Source organism: Taudactylus pleione, unplaced genomic scaffold, assembly GCF_031769625.1.
Source record: "Taudactylus pleione unplaced genomic scaffold, aTauple2 ptg000612l, whole genome shotgun sequence".
Taxonomy (NCBI): Eukaryota; Metazoa; Chordata; class Amphibia; order Anura; family Myobatrachidae; genus Taudactylus; species Taudactylus pleione.
Window position 1 is genome coordinate 3,549,687 of NW_028285014.1, and position 18,131 is coordinate 3,567,817.

An 18,131-nucleotide genomic window follows, 5' to 3' on the forward strand; every position below is an offset into this window, starting at 1 on the left:
ACACATCACTCCCTGTATCTCAGTCACTGTCCTCTCACCTCTCTCCTCTGTGTCACACATAATACACATCACTCCCTGTATCTCAGTCACTGTCCTCTCAGCTTTCTCCTCTGTGTCACACATAATACACATCACTCCCTGTATCTCAGTCACTGTCCTCTCACCTTTCTCCTCTGTGTCACACATAATACACATCACTCCCTGTATCTCAGTCACTGTCCTGTCACCTTACTCCCCTGTGTCACACATAATACACATCACTCCCTGTATCTCAGTCACTGTCCTCTCACCTCTCTCCTCTGTGTCACACATAATACACATCACTCCCTGTATCTCAGTCACTGCCTCTCACCTTACTCCCCTGTGTCACACATAATACACATCACTCCCTGTATATCAGTCACTGTCCTCTCACCTTTCTCCTCTGTGTCACACATAATACACATCACTCCCTGTATCTCAGTCACTGTCCTCTCACCTTTCTCCTCTGTGTCACACATAATACACATCACTCCCTGTATCTCAGTCACTGTCCTGTCACCTTTCTCCTCTGTGTCACACATAATACACATCACTCCCTGTATCTCAGTCACTGTCCTCTCACCTTTCTCCCCTGTGTCACACTTAATACACATCACTCCCTGTATCTCAGTCACTGTCCTCTCACCTTTCTCCCCTGTGTCACACATAATACACATCACTCCCTGTATCTCAGTCACTGTCCTCTCACTTTTCTCCTCTGTGTCACACATAATACACATCACTCCCTGTATCTCAGTCACTGTCCTCTCACTTTTCTCCTCTGTGTCATACATAATACACATCACTCCCTGTATCTCAGTCACTGTCCTGTCACCTTTCTCCCCTGTGTCACACATAATACACATCACTCCCTGTATCTCAGTCACTGTCCTCTCACCTTACTCCCCTGTGTCACACATAATACACATCACTCCCTGTATATCAGTCACTGTCCTCTCACCTTTCTCCTCTGTGTCACACATAATACACATCACTCCCTGTATCTCAGTCACTGTCCTGTCACCTTACTCCCCTGTGTCACACATAATACACATCACTCCCTGTATCTCAGTCACTGTCCTCTCACCTTACTCCTCTGTGTCACACATAATACACATCACTCCCTGTATCTCAGTCACTGTCCTCTCACCTTTCTCCTCTGTGTCACACATAATACACATCACTCCCTGTATCTCAGTCACTGTCCTCTCACCTTACTCCCCTGTGTCACACATAATACACATCACTCCCTGTATCTCAGTCACTGTCCTCTCACCTTTCTCCCCTGTGTCACACATAATACACATCACTCCCTGTATCTCAGTCACTGTCCTGTCACCTTACTCCCCTGTGTCACACATAATACACATCGCTCCCTGTATCTCAGTCACTGTCCTCTCACCTTTCTCCCCTGTGTCACACATAATACACATCACTCCCTGTATCTCAGTCACTGTCCTCTCACCTTTCTCCCCTGTGTCACACATAATACACATCACTCCCTGTATCTCAGTCACTGTCCTCTCACCTTTCTCCCCTGTGTCACACAGAATACACATCACTCCCTGTATCTCAGTCACTGTCCTCTCACCTCTCTCCCGTGTGTCACACATAATACACATCACTCCCTGTATCTCAGTCACTGTCCTCTCACCTTTCTCCCCTGTGTCACACATAATACACATCGCTCCCTGTATCTCAGTCACTGTCCTCTCACCTCTCTCCTCTGTGTCACACATAATACACATCGCTCCCTGTATCTCAGTCACTGTCCTCTCACCTTTCTCCCCTGTGTCACACATAATACACATCGCTCCCTGTATCTCAGTCACTGTCCTCTCACCTCTCTCCTCTGTGTCACACATAATACACATCACTCTCTGTATCTCAGTCACTGTCCTCTCACCTTTCTCCTCTGTGTCACACAGAATACACATCACTCCCTGTATCTCAGTCACTGCCTCTCACCTTACTCCCCTGTGTCACACATAATACACATCACTCCCTGTATCTCAGTCACTGTCGTCTCACCTTTCTCCCCTGTGTCACACATAATACACATCACTCCCTGTATCTCAGTCACTGTCCTCTCACCTCTCTCCCCTGTGTCACACATAATACACATCACTCCCTGCATCTCAGTCACTGTCCTCTCACTTTTCTCCCCTGTGTCACACATAATACACATCACTCCCTGTATCTCAGTCACTGTCCTCTCATCTTTCTCCCCTGTGTCACACATAATACACATCACTCCCTCTATCTCAGTCACTGTCCTCTCACCTTTCTCCCCTGTGTCACACATAATACACATCACTCCCTGTATCTCAGTCACTGTCCTCTCACCTTTCTCCCCTGTGTCACACATAATACACATCACTCCCTGTATTTCAGTCACTGTCCTCTCACCTTTCTCCCCTGTGTCACACATAATACACATCACTCCCTGTATCTCAGTCACTGTCCTCTCACCTTTCTCCCCTGTGTCACACATAATACACATCACTCCCTGTATCTCAGTCACTGTCCTCTCACCTTTCTCCCCTGTGTCACACATAATACACATCACTCCCTGTATCTCAGTCACTGTCCTCTCACCTTTCTCCCCTGTGTCACACATAATACACATCACTCCCTCTATCTCAGTCACTGTCCTCTCACCTCTCTCCCCTGTGTCACACATAATACACATCACTCCCTGTATTTCAGTCCCTGTCCTCTCACCTTTCTCCCCTGTGTCACACATAATACACATCACTCCCTGTATCTCAGTCACTGTCCTCTCACCTTTCTCCCCTGTGTCACACATAATACACATCACTCCCTGTATTTCAGTCCCTGTCCTCTCACCTTTCTCCCCTGTGTCACACATAATACACATCACTCCCTGTATCTCAGTCACTGTCCTCTCACCTTTCTCCCCTGTGTCACACATAATACACATCACTCCCTGTATCTCAGTCACTGTCCTCTCACCTTACTCCCCTGTGTCACACATAATACACATCACTCCCTGTATCTCAGTCACTGTCCTCTCACCTCTCTCCCCTGTGTCACACATAATACACATCACTCCCTGTATCTCAGTCACTGTCCTTTCACTTTTCTCCTCTGTGTCACACATAATACACATCACTCCCTGTATATCAGTCACTGTCCTCTCACCTTTCTCCTCTGTGTCACACATAATACACATCACTCCCTGTATCTCAGTCACTGTCCTCTCACCTTTCTCCCCTGTGTCACACATAATACACATCACCTCCCTGTATCTCAGTCACTGTCCTCTCACCTCTCTCCCCTGTGTCACACATAATACACATCACCCCCTGTATCTCAGTCACTGTCCTCTCACCTTTCTCCTCTGTGTCACACATAATACACATCGCTCCCTGTATCTCAGTCACTGTCCTCTCACCTTTCTCCTCTGTGTCACACATAATACACATCACTCCCCTGTATCTCAGTCACTGTCCTCTCACCTTACTCCCCTGTGTCACACATAATACACATCACTCCCTGTATCTCAGTCACTGTCCTCTCACCTTTCTCCTCTGTGTCACACATAATACACATCACTCCCCTGTATCTCAGTCACTGTCCTCTCACCTTACTCCCCTGTGTCACACATAATACACATCACTCCCTGTATCTCAGTCACTGTCCTCTCACCTTACTCCCCTGTGTCACACATAATACACATCACTCCCTGTATATCAGTCACTGTCCTCTCACCTTTCTCCCCTGTGTCACACATAATACACATCACTCCCTGTATCTCAGTCACTGTCCTCTCACCTTTCTCCCCTGTGTCACACATAATACACATCACTCCCTGTATCTCAGTCACTGTCCTCTCACCTTACTCCCCTGTGTCACACATAATACACATCACTCCCTGTATATCAGTCACTGTCCTCTCACCTATCTCCTCTGTGTCACACATAATACACATCACTCCCTGTATCTCAGTCACTGTCCTCTCACCTCTCTCCCCTGTGTCACACATAATACACATCACCCCCTGTATCTCAGTCACTGTCCTCTCACCTTTCTCCTCTGTGTCACACATAATACACATCGCTCCCTGTATCTCAGTCACTGTCCTCTCACCTTTCTCCTCTGTGTCACACATAATACACATCACTCCCCTGTATCTCAGTCACTGTCCTCTCACCTTACTCCCCTGTGTCACACATAATACACATCACTCCCTGTATCTCAGTCACTGTCCTCTCACCTTACTCCCCTGTGTCACACATAATACACATCACTCCCTGTATCTCAGTCACTGTCCTCTCACCTTTCTCCTCTGTGTCACACATAATACACATCACTCCCTGTATCTCAGTCACTGTCCTCTCACCTTTCTCCTCTGTGTCACACATAATACACATCACTCCCTGTATCTCAGTCACTGTCCTCTCACCTTTCTCCCCTGTGTCACACATAATACACATCACTCCCTGTATCTCAGTCACTGTCCTCTCACCTTACTCCCCTGTGTCACACATAATACACATCACTCCCTGTATCTCAGTCACTGTCCTCTCACCTTACTCCCCTGTGTCACACATAATACACATCACTCCCTGTATCTCAGTCACTGTCCTCTCACCTTACTCCCCTGTGTCACACATAATACACATCACTCCCTGTATCTCAGTCACTGTCCTCTCACCTTACTCCCCTGTGTCACACATAATACACATCACACCCTGTATCTCAGTCACTGTCCTCTCAGCTTTCTCCCCTGTGTCACACATAATACACATCACTCCCTGTATCTCAGTCACTGTCCTCTCACCTCTCTCCTCTGTGTCACACATAATACACATCACTCCCTGTATCTCAGTCACTGCCTCTCACCTTACTCCCCTGTGTCACACATAATACACATCACACCCTGTATCTCAGTCACTGTCCTCTCAGCTTTCTCCCCTGTGTCACACATAATACACATCACTCCCTGTATCTCAGTCACTGTCCTCTCACCTTTCTCCCCTGTGTCACACATAATACACATCACTCCCTGTATCTCAGTCACTGCCTCTCACCTTACTCCCCTGTGTCACACATAATACACATCACACCCTGTATCTCAGTCACTGTCCTCTCAGCTTTCTCCTCTGTGTCACACATAATACACATCACTCTCCTGTATCTCAGTCACTGTCCTCTCACCTTTCTCCTCTGTGTCACACATAATACACATCACTCCCTGTATCTCAGTCACTGTCCTGTCACCTTACTCCCCTGTGTCACACATAATACACATCACTCCCTGTATCTCAGTCACTGTCCTCTCACCTTTCTCCCCTGTGTCACACATAATACACATCACTCCCTGTATCTCAGTCACTGTCCTCTCACCTTTCTCCTCTGTGTCACACATAATACACATCACTCCCTGTATCTCAGTCACTGTCCTCTCACCTCTCTCCCCTGTGTCACACATAATACACATCACTCCCTCTATCTCAGTCACTGTCCTCTCACCTCTCTCCCTGTGTCACACATAATACACATCACTCCCTGTATCTCAGTCACGTGTCCTCTCACCTCTCTCCTCTGTGTCCACACATAATACACATCACTTCCCTGTATCTCAGTCACTGTCCTCTCACCTTACTCCTCTGTGTCACACATAATACACATCACTCCCTGTATCTCAGTCACTGTCCTCTCAGCTTTCTCCTCTGTGTCACACATAATACACATCACTCCCTGTATCTCAGTCACTGTCCTCTCACCTCTCTCTCTGTGTCACACATAATACACATCACTCCCTGATCTCAGTCACTGTCCTCTCACCTTTCTCCCCTGTGTCACACATAATACACATCACTCCCTGTATCTCTCAGTCACTGTCCTCTCACCTTTCTCCTCTGTGTCACACATAATACACATCACTCCCTGTATCTCAGTCACTGTCCTTTCACCTCTCTCCCCTGTGTCACACATAATACACATCACTCCCTGTATCTCAGTCACTGTCCTCTCACTTTTCTCCTCTGTGTCACACATAATACACATCACTCCCTGTATATCAGTCACTGTCCTCTCACCTTTCTCCTCTGTGTCACACATAATACACATCACTCCCTGTATCTCAGTCACTGTCCTCTCACCTTTCTCCTCTGTGTCACACATAATACACATCACTCCCTGTATCTCAGTCACTGTCCTGTCACCTTTGTCCTCTGTGTCACACATAATACACATCACACCTGTATCTCAGTCACTGTCCTCTCACCTTTCTCCCCTGTGTCACACTTAATACACATCACTCCCTGTATCTCAGTCACTGTCCCTCTCACCTTTCTCCCCTGTGTCACACATAATACACATCACTCCCTGTATCTCAGTCACTGTCCTCTCACTTTTCTCCTCTGTGTCACACATAATACACATCACTCCCCTGTATCTCAGTCACTGTCCTCTCACCTTACTCCCCTGTGTCACACATAATACACATCACTCCCTGTATATCAGTCACTGTCCTCTCACCTCTCTCCTCTGTGTCACACATAATACACATCACTCCCTGTATCTCAGTCACTGTCCTCTCACCTTTCTCCTCTGTGTCACACATAATACACATCGCTCCCTGTATATCAGTCACTGTCCTCTCACCTTTCTCCCCTGTGTCACACATAATACGACATCACTCCCTGTATCCTCAGTAACTGTCCTCTCACCTTACTCCCCTGTGTCACACATAATACACATCACTCCCTGTATCTCAGTCACTGTCCTCTCACCTTACTCCCCTGTGTCACACATAATACACATCACTCCCTGTATATCAGTCACTGTCCTCTCACCTCTCTCCTCTGTGTCACACATAATACACATCACTCCCTGTATCGTCTCAGTCACTGTCCTCTCTACCTTACTCCCCTGTGTCACACATAATACACATCACTCCCTGTATCTCAGTCACTGTCCTCTCACCTTTCTACCCTGTGTCACACATAATACACATCACTCCCTGTATCTCAGTCACTGTCCTCTCACCTTTCTCCCCTGTGTCACACAGAATACACATCACTCCCTGTATCTCAGTCACTGTCCTCTCACCTCTCTCCTCTGTGTCACACATAACACACATCACTCCCTGTATCTCAGTCACTGTCCTCTCACCTTTCCCCCTGTGTCACACATAATACACATCACTCCCGTATCTCAGTCACTGTCCTCTCACTTACTCCCGCTTGTCACACAGAATACACATCACTCCCTGTATCTCAGTCACTGTCCTCTCACCTTTCTCCTCTGTGTCACACATAATACACATCGCTCCCTGTATCTCAGTCACTGTCCTCTCACCTTACTCCCCTGTGTCACACATAATACACATCACTCCCTGTATCTCAGTCACTGTCCTCTCACCTTTCTCCCCTGTGTCACACATAATACACATCACTCCCTGTATCTCAGTCACTGTCCTCTCACCTTTCTCCCCTGTGTCACACATAATACACATCGCTCCCTGTATCGCAACCACTGACTGTCCTCTCACCTTTCTCCCCTGTGTCACACATAATACGCACTCGCTCCCTGTATCGCAACCACTGACTGTCCTCTCACCTTTCTGCACTTTGTCACACAATATGTAAAGTCTCATCTCCACCTTCACAACGCCCAGAATCTTTATTCATACGGCAGATCTTCAGCTCCGATGTGTTGGTGGATTCTAAGGGAATATATATGTAAATAATTGAAAGGTAGGAAGAATATTTTAGACTGAGACAACATACTCAGTAAGTGTCCATAGCGACTTACTCTTATCATACACTGGCTCCGACAGCACAGGGCTGATACAGTTCTTTTGTCCCATTGATGACATATACCAAGCTTGGAAGCAAAGCCTGACCACATTTAGATCCACCTCTTCGTGGTGCCGCCACCTACCGGCTGTTGGGGAAGAATCGGTTATAAAATGTATAGGGATGACCATGGTTTTCACTGCAAATAAGTAAACTATATTACATGCTGTTTAAAGGGCCAAACATAGATAAAACAAAGATAATTGTGTGGATCAGGAAATAACAGATTCCATGAACCGTTCTCTGCTTTACAGGTTAGCCGTAAGCATCACAGGTAACACAATTTACTTACTATAATAAATTTATTTCAGACTTTCTCAATAAGAACGTTTAGCCTAGGGATTGCCGTGATAAAAATGCTGATACTCTAGGTCGTCGTGATTCAAGAAAGTGTGGGAACCACTGACCTATACTACTTTATAACTGTACAAGAGTGTAGAACCTCCCAGCGCAATGTTCTTCAGTGATGTCACATGCCCACTTTTGCACTGTCACCAAATTTTATATGTATGGATTTGTGAGCCAAGATATTGGGGGAGATGTACTAAGCCTTGGGAAGTGATAAAAAGGAGAGAAATAAAGTACCAACCAATCAGCTCCTAACTGTCACTTTTCAAACACAGCCTGTACAGGGACAGTTCAGAGCCGGTTGGTTTTTACTTTATTTCTCTCCACTTTATCGCTCGCCAAGTCTTAGTACATCTCTCCCAGCAGGAAGCAATACTGGGCCTAATTCAGACCTGATGAGCGCTCGCAAGTGGGTCGATGTTGGCCAAGTGCGCAATGCGCACGAAGGACCGGCTCCGTAGTGCGCATGTGCGAGACCCGGATAGCGACGGGCAAGCCGTCGCTATGGGTCCCGCTACAAAGGGGGTATGCTGTCGATGGTGAGTGACAGCACGCCCCCTTTGGTGGGCGTGCCGGGGGTGTGGCTGGCCAGACGGAGGCGTTCCCATGGGAACGCCTACCGTGCCCCACTGACATCACAAGTGATGTCAGTGGGAGTGCTTTTGGCTCTGATAGAGCCAAAAGCACTCCAGGGCTTGCGGCAACGAGACCCTACCACAAGGGTCTCGTCGCAAGCCCGATGGTCGCGATGGTCTTGACCATCGCGACCATCTTCCTGGCCGCTCGCTATAGCTGTGGGTGGTCATCCACAGCTATACGAGCGGCCAGGAGGCCACTCTACAAATGAAGAAGGTCGGCCCTGATTCAGAGCGAGCGCTCTGTCAGAGCGTCCGGCTCTGAATCAGGGCCACTGTCCACTGTCAAGTGGGAGCAGTTGGGCTAATCACATGCATCCCTCGCTAACTATAGCTTAGATGAACAAGCACGCTTTCTTTTGCACATACATGCCAAAATAAACTGTTATTTGGTAGGATGACCATAATCAAAAGAGATAATGGGATAGTGAGCATTTAGAGAGCGGTTCAGTGTTTTGGTAGTCGGTGCACAGCACAGGTCATTGCTCCCTGCAAAAGGACTTCACTACTTCACCACCAGGTGGCAGAGATGAATCTCATCTCATACATGTAATTGGATGCAGGCCACACCCTCTAGCTTAGTTCTGTGTCACAAATCAATCAATGCAGGTGTGATTCATAATAATGGAAAGTATTGAGCTTGCAGACAATGGGAATCAGTGCAGACCAGCATTCTATGCAGTGCGCAGATAACCCTTAGTACGGCAGCAGTCTAGCTATGCCGCGACTCTTTGTAGTTAATGCTCACCATTGTAAGGGTCTATTCCCAACTTGAGTCTTGCGTTGACTGACGACTCGATTTCCTTTTTCCGAATACACTGGATACCCAGATTACTAAAACTGGAGGGAAAAACATAAAACGCGGTAATGGGACCGATTCACCAAGACAGAGCTAAAATTAAAAAATAAAATGAAGTTAAGAGCAATACGTAAGCTTAATTCACACAAAAAAAACTACCATTAATATTTACAATAATATATATGTATCTATTGAGCCCTCTGTAAACAATAATAGCATCCTCCATATGGGGACTGCATGTAGGCCAGTATTCCTTGACATTACATTTAGACCCAAAAACAGAAGTCTGCAAAGTTTGTAAACATATATTTCAGAATGGCTAGTGTCACACAAGCTACAAAGCGTCACAGTAATGGAACGTATGTATGGAACTGCAGTGATTTTTAGCATGCAAGACTACAGCCTAATGATGGTCAAATGTGCTGCAGTGACACAGGCAATGTCAGGCCACTGGTGTGACCAAAAAACACCTGTGAAAAACCATTACACTGATATGAGCAGTGATAAGTTGCTTGTCTACAACTTGTTTAGGTACTTTGTAAGGCGCTGCGGAACATTTATGGTGCCATATAAATAAATGATAATAATAATAATCTCCTGTTCGTGCCTGGATTTGACGTGGGCAGGGACAGATAATGTTGTAGTCAATCATGTCGTCAGAATGTTCACAGCAGAACAATGAATTTCAGGAGGGGAGAGAGATGAACTTTTGGGAACCAGTGACCTGTATCCAAAGACGATAGGACAGGGCTGCGTGTGTGACAGGGGCAAAGGCTCATGTTTATACTGTTTCCGTGTGAAAGACGAATACTCACATCACTTACAAAGGTGGATGTAAGAGCAGGGACATGGCATAGTAAAACATGCCTATGTGCAGGGGTTAAAGTAGGCTGGAACGTGGCGGAACTGCGTTCCGTCACTTCTATTTGGAGACGGAACCAGTTCCGCCTTCTCCGACCCACATTAGCCCGACGCCGCAGGGAGGCTCCATTTGCTGGGCGCCTGCTGAGATTTTGATACCAGCGGGCGCCTGGCTCCCTCCCCGCAGCGCCAGCCGGAGGCTGGAGCTCACACCTGAGCTCCAGGTTCCGGCTCCCGCAGTGCACTAAGGGAGAGACATCATAACGTCTCTCCCATAGTTCCAAGGAGCGGCCAGCCGGACGGACGAGGGAGCAGGGCTTAAGGTAAGTATTGTTTTTTGGGGGTTTTTTTGTGTAAGCGCCTTCTATATTGGGGGCATAACTTCTGGGGGCATGTACTCAGGGGCACTACTACTGGGGGCATTACTAGTGGGGGCATTTACTCTCGGGCAGGGTTAGCTTGTTTAAACCAAATGTTTATTTTTTTTTTTAAAAACCACTCTGGTTTTTTTTATTATGCTGTGACTACAGGCACAATGCTGTGACTGGTATTATTCCACATTCTTGTTGCTTGTGGTCTTTATCTGAGTAAGCTGAACCAATGCAGTAAATCACACACACTACAAAGATATAGGGAGGATGAACCAGATAAGAGAGGTGCTAAATCATTCTTGCATCAAGCTAAGACTTCTCCCCCATCAATCCCATAGGGCAGGAAAAAAACCCACAGCTAACATTCTTAATCTTAAAAGAGTAAAAACCAACACATAAAACAGAGAAACACCTCATAGTTTTATCTCCATGTTTACCTTTGTATTTCAATTCAAAACCTTCAATCCTATTAAGACGTGCTAGAAAGAAAGACTAAAGGTGCCCATCCACTAGACGATTAAGTTGAGCGATTGAACGATAACGATATCGTTCATAAATCATTTGCAAAAATGTCTAAAACGACCAGCGATGCACGCTCCCACTGGTCGTTTAGACATCTATCATCGGGCAAACATGCTGGACAATCTGATGATAAGATCAGGTTCAGCATGTTTGCAGATGATTGATGTGCCTACACTGAATGACTGCTTGTTCACTGTGGCACATCACAGACTGACAAACGACTGCACGATTACAATGTCGTCATCGTGCAGCCTTCTGCCTGTCTTCTAGTGGATGGGCAGCTTTAGTCTCTGTGGTGTTGCAAATATCATATTATGAATGGTGGATGAGCAAAAAAAAGTGCAATTGAAAAAAGTTAACCCCAATGTATTTCCCAACAACTTCTGACTGCTCAGCATCTTCAGCTAGTGTAGAAAGAATTTTTTCTTCTTTCAGTTTAGTTCATTTGAAGATTCGAAACAGTGTTTTTATTCAAAATGTTTAATGCCAGTGACATTTCCAGTTCTAATGTTTAACTCCTTTTCTGTGTTTGTGTGTTTCTCTGAAAAGTGCTTTTACATGTTTTAATTATGTTTAGTCTAAAATTGGCTTTATTGAAAGATGTCAAATAAATCATATCAAACCCTAATAACTTTGGTTTGTTAATGTTAGAAAGCATTAAACTGTGATTGATCAAGGTTTCTAATACATAGCAAGATACTTTTTTTTTTTTTTTTCATTTAAAAATGTATGAAAAAAAAACTGGTTTAAACACAAAAAAACGGTTTAAACTAAAAGCACAGTTTTCCAACCCTGCTCTCGGGGCACTTATACAGGGGGCATTACTACAGGGGAAACCACTACTGGGGGCACTGAATAAGGGACACTACCACTGTGGGCACTGCATAAGGGGCACTACCTTTACTGGGGGCACTGCATAAGGGGACCACCACTACTTGGAGAACTGCATAAGGGACACCACTACTGGGGACACCAATACTGGGGTCACTACATAAGTGGTACTATCACTGCTGTTGGCACTGCATAAGGGGCATTACCATTGTTGGCACTGCACAAGGGGCACTACCACTACTGGGGGAACTGCATAAGGGGCACCACTACTGGGGTCACTACCACTACTGTGGACACTGAATAAGGGGCACAAATTAAGGGGCATTACCACTGTGGGCACTGCATAAGGGGCACTACCACTACTGGGGGAACTGCATAAGGGGCACCACTACTGGGGGCACTGCATATGGGGCACTACCACTACCGTGGGCACTGAATAAGGGGCACTAACACTACTGTGGGCACTGCTACAATGGGCATTGCATAAGGGGCACTACTTCTGTGGGCATTATGTGTAAAGGGCACTACTGCTGTGGGCATTATGTGTATTAGGGGCATTACTACTATGGGCATTGTGTATAGGGGCACAAATGTGGGCATTGTGTAAAAGGAGCACTGCTGGGTGTCATACACGAATAAGGGTCACTACTATGTGGTGTAATGTGATTCAGGGGTGTATCAAGATTGTGCTACTATGGGGCATCATTTGAATTGGGAATACTATTTTGCAACCATGCCCCTTTTTAAAAAAAAGACCACAACCCTTTTTTCGGCACGCGCTGTCCCTTTTCTTAAAAACGCCGAGGGGGGGGGGGGGAGTGTGAGTTCCACCACTTCTTTAGGACCAGTGTAAGCACTGCCTATGTGCTTTGTAAATTCCTTTCTCTATGGAGATCAATGATATCCATGCAACTATTCCCCTGCGCTGTGAAAAATGTAACATTCCCTATGACAGCAGGCGTAGTGATACAGTGCTCTGTGTGTGATCAGTCAGTAAAGAGTGGGGAGGAGTGATAAGCTCTGTGTGATTTGTACTGTCAGAGAAAGAGGGGCACAGTGACACATAGCGTAGGGGTGGCCATCGATGGTACACCATTGGTAAGAAACCATCAGAGGCTGATCTATCGAAGGTTTGTCTATGCACATATGCAGATGGTGCCAGCACATACACATAACGGGTCTGGCACCCATCATCGGGGATCAGCCACCGACGGTAAACATGGTTGCTAACCATTGATGGTTGATGGTCACCCCGAATATAGAGCTGTGATGAGTCTTTTGTCAGTGAGACCAGGGGGGACATCTCGGCCGGGGCCCCGGGAGGAGTTCCTGGGGTCCCCCAGTGTTATAAATTGTTAAAGAACGAAAGTCACTTACAATCATGTTGTGATGGGAAATACCACACAAAGCAGCGGCACAGAGCCCATATATAAAGAGGGGCATGAGCCCAGTTATGTACAGGAGTAAGAACTCGCTAGAGGGGGGACCCACACACAAAAGCACCCAGCAGCCATTAAAGTGGGAGAGCGGGTGCCGGGCAGGAGCTTAGCAGCGGTGCATTAACCATCTCGCACTCCCGCTCAGATGACCGTGCCGTGGGTTTCCGTTATGGATGGAGACCCCCTTAATCTCCAGGCCATTCTGACAGCTCACTCAGGGGCTCGGACGCTGCCTCCCCTGCTCCGGCGGAGCGGGGCAAGACACCGTGAAGTTTCTGCACTACGCACCATCAAGTAAGGGCCGTGGTTACCAAAGATACTGGCAGCGCATAACAATGGTTACGCTTTGCTTCTAGTAAGTGAGAGACAGCATTAATTTTGTACAGTAATGATTGACCTCTCTACATCTCTAAGAAAACAGAATGGTCAGTGTAAACCACCTTGTTGTGTATGTATGTATATATCTATGTACATGTATATATGGATACTTCCCCAATAGTACACTCTCCGGCTACTGGGCGGTTGGCTGGGTCTCTCCCCTGACCCACTTCCTTTAGTTTAGTAGTTCTTTTCTCCTCCCATGTGAGACTGTTGGATTCTGTAAGTTATAGACTTCAGTCCCTTAGTGTGACCATACATGTCTTTGCTAACAGCTCTGCTAGTTTCTTTACACAGGGTGCATCTTCTACTGCAGCAGCTCCAGTCTAGAAGACCCAGATGGGAAGTATTGGGATCACCTACGGAATATATTATCACTCTATTTGCATGACGGTGATTGTGTCTGCAACGTTGAACACGGGTCAGTAAAACCTACAAAGGGACCAGGCAACTCCTGGCCATTCGCAAGTAAAGGGCTTGCTACGCATTCCTAGGCAGGCACTCCTAAATATCTTTAGTAGAATAATGGGTCCACTGCGCGACCTGACATAGCACCTTAACAGCTGTATTAGCAGACATCTGTCCCTATTGGGTACATCCTTTCATACTACTTTGGCTCTTCACTACGAGCTTTTCTACATTCAAATTTCCTTATACATAAATGCTACCCCCTGACCCTTACAGGTCAGACAATCCTGGGTTTCAGTTCCTGTATCTGCTATATATATATATATATATATATATGTATATATTTATTTATATTGTGACAAGAATCACATAGACAGGATGAAATCCATCAGTAGCTTTTATGGCTCACCACAGGCAGGTACACGGGATATGCCAGGTTATCAGGCAAGATGTCATACACAGTCTTCCAATACAGCAATATTTCTTAAGTGGACTCACAGGTCCAGGAACCCTAACACTAGTCACCCCGAGGCATATAAACTGGGTGACTATTTCCCCCGTCCGGCTCAGTTTCCCCAGTGCCTCCGCAGTTCTTAAACCAACTTCTCACAGGCGTCTGTAATCAGCTGCCTTTCCAGGCACTGATTGAGGCAACAAGAAATATATATATAGTCTGCGCTTGTGTCCACTTATTGCACTAAAAACAACTCCAGAGCTATCAATCTAAATTTTTATTGATACCAAAAAATATACAATTAAAATAAAACTGCAGTTCCTAGGTTTAGAAATATAAATTTGACTGATCAGCAAATAAGATTATTCATTAGTGCAGCAATGTATAGCAAGAGATTATATACAGTATATTAATAGTCCCAGTTGACAAAGGTGTTATAAATATAACATGCGCACAGATAATTGAAATCCTGCTGAATGTAATAGAAATGTCTATAAACAGTCTTTTATATTGGAGTGTTACAATCCACATATAACGGTGATAATTTCACCTCCCGATCTCTAAGGGAAAAGCCGGCATAAAGTGTCTCATATCCTCATAGCACTCACCGCTCCCCCGTCTGCCAAACAGTAATGGTCCAGAAATCCCGGAGTGTTGATAATAGCAATGAACACTAGTTGATTCACAGTGTATCCTCTGTGGTGGCTGAGAATGGCACAGCGTGGTATCCCTCCAGCAGTACTCACATAGTGGTGAAGCTGATTCCACAAGCTGAAATGCTGCTCGCCGTTGATACAACCAACAGGGGGTCAGGATGTTGCAGCTGCTTCCCAGACACGGGTAGGACAGGGAGTGTCGTGGTGAAGTGGTTTACTGCGGCTATACAGATATTCACTGTGCAGTGTTGTTGAAGTCCCAGGAACAAATGCAGATCAAAGTGTTTTCCATTGATGCGTTTCTCCCCTCACAGGGGTTTTATCAAAAGGCTGTAATGGCCATTATGTGGTTTGTAACCAATCAGAACATTGATACATCATCTGTTCTCTATTGATCATTAATTATGTTCAAACTTACTAAACAGCAAGCATATAACAAACAGCTCTAGGAGTTGCTTGCAATTACATGCAAATATATCATTGTATCTAGTTTTTGCAAGGGTCATAATACAATTATTACACATAAATAATTTACCTTTTCTACCACATAAATCGTACAATTATAAATGCATTAATCCTTCATTGGGTGTAAATCTAAATAAATAAAAATAATATAAAAAAACATACACACATGGATGTATGTATAAAATATATAGTGTGTATATAAATTAAATCCACATACATAGACATAATAAACATGGATATACAAATAAATGTACAAAAAGATGATGGATCTATATATAAAAAAAATATAAATTAGAAAAAACTGAAGAATAAATATATGAAGAAAAATAATGAATATGTATGTAAATTAGACTGAGTTGAAATATACAAAAATGTATTATATTAAATATATATAATGAAAAAAGAAAAATAAGAATTGTCCCTAATCACCCACATTCTAATGTCAGAATTGCCAGATTCAGACTAAGGCTAAAAATCTAATTCTACTGTCTCGTTTAACCCTTCTGGGTACAAAGTACGCAAAGCATGCATCCAAAAAGCTTCTCGGATGCACAGCTTGCGATATCTATCCCCCCCTCTTAAAGTGGGGGGAATAAATGCAATACCTATTACTATAAGACCTTTCAGGTCCCCCGAATGTTCAAATTTAAAGTGTCTAGAAACACTGTTTATCGAGACCATTTATAATGTTCCTACGGTGTTCTAGGAACCTAGTTTTTAAAGATCTTGTAGTTCGCCCTATATATTGTAATTTGCAAGGACACTCTAACACATAAATAACATAGATACTGTTGCAGTTAATAAAGGACTTAATAGGATAATTAATTTCAGTGTATTTCGAAGAAATCGACAAAGTCCTATTCTGGATGTAATTACAGGTTATACAATGTATCTGAGCACATTTAAAACAGCCTATAGTCCTAGAGGGCCAATCTGACTTCTTAGATTACAATTCTATCTTCTTTTGTCTTTTAAAGAAACTTGGAGCTAACACATACTTTTTTTAAAAAAAATATTGTCTGTTTAACGTTCAATTCATTCTTCAAAAGAGGATCAGAGAGTAGAGTTTTATAGTTCCTACTAAAAAAAAAATTGAATTTGGTGAGAACAACTATTGTATTTGGAAATGAAAACACTAGATTTGTCCAAATTAAATTTAGATTTTTGTTTATTTGAGGAGTCGAAAAGAACATTCCGGTAAACTCCTCAATTGATTTGAGAGAGCCTTTTAAGAGAGATTGAGGGTAGTTTTTCCCTTGAAAACATCAAAAAGATGTGCAGCTTGCTTTGAAAACATATCTTTGGATGAACAATTTCGGCGTAAACGCCTGATTGGCCTGAAGAAATATTGTCCAGCCACTTTTTATTATGGTTGCTTGTATAATCGATGTAATTATTTGTATCAACTTCCTTATGATGAGTGCTGGTCTGGATGACATCATCCACAATAGTGAGCCGAATATCCAAAAATGTGATGGTGGAAGAGTGAAAAGTGCTTGTGAAAGTGAGGTTATAATCATTGTGATTCAAACAACTCAAAAATTCTAGTATGGAATCATCATCACCATCCCAAACAAAAAACAAATGATCTATAAAACATCTATATAGGACCACGTTCGCGCCAAAACGTCCCCCCCAAATCAACTGCTCTTCCAGGCAGCTCATGTATAAATTCACAAAACTCTGGGCAAACCTGGTCCCCATCGCCGTTCCCGTGCGCTGTAAATAGTGGATGTGGTCAAAAATAAAAATGTTGTGAGTCAAAATAAAATGAATAGATGCCAAAAGAAAATCACACTGTCCCTTTTCCATCGCATCATCAGTCAATAGATATGATTCAACTAATCTGATCCCTCCTTCAGGGGGAATGTTGGTATACAGGGCACTGACATCACATGTCAGAAATTTATAATGAGGCAACCATTTGATGGTGGAAATGGAATTCAATAAATCAGTCGTATCTTTCAGATGCGATCTAAGGGTAACAGTGTGAGGTTGCAAAACGTGATCAATGTAAAAGGATAAATTGGCAGTGAGGGAACTTACACCAGAAATAATAGGGCGACCCGGTGGATTGTGCAAGGTTTTGTGAATTTTGGGCAAGTGGTAAT

The 18,131-nt window shown here is 44.5% G+C and overlaps 1 protein-coding gene across 1 annotated transcript in view; it reads right to left on the reverse strand.

Moving 5' to 3' along the window:
- RELB (RELB proto-oncogene, NF-kB subunit) overlaps positions 1-18,131 on the reverse strand; it is an 85,844-nt gene that overhangs the window by 25,529 nt on the left and 42,184 nt on the right. The window contains 4 exon segments of the mRNA XM_088454326.1: positions 7,615-7,645; positions 7,647-7,720; positions 7,810-7,941; positions 9,585-9,676. Coding sequence (XP_088310452.1) covers positions 7,615-7,645; positions 7,647-7,720; positions 7,810-7,941; positions 9,585-9,676 — 329 coding nt within the window.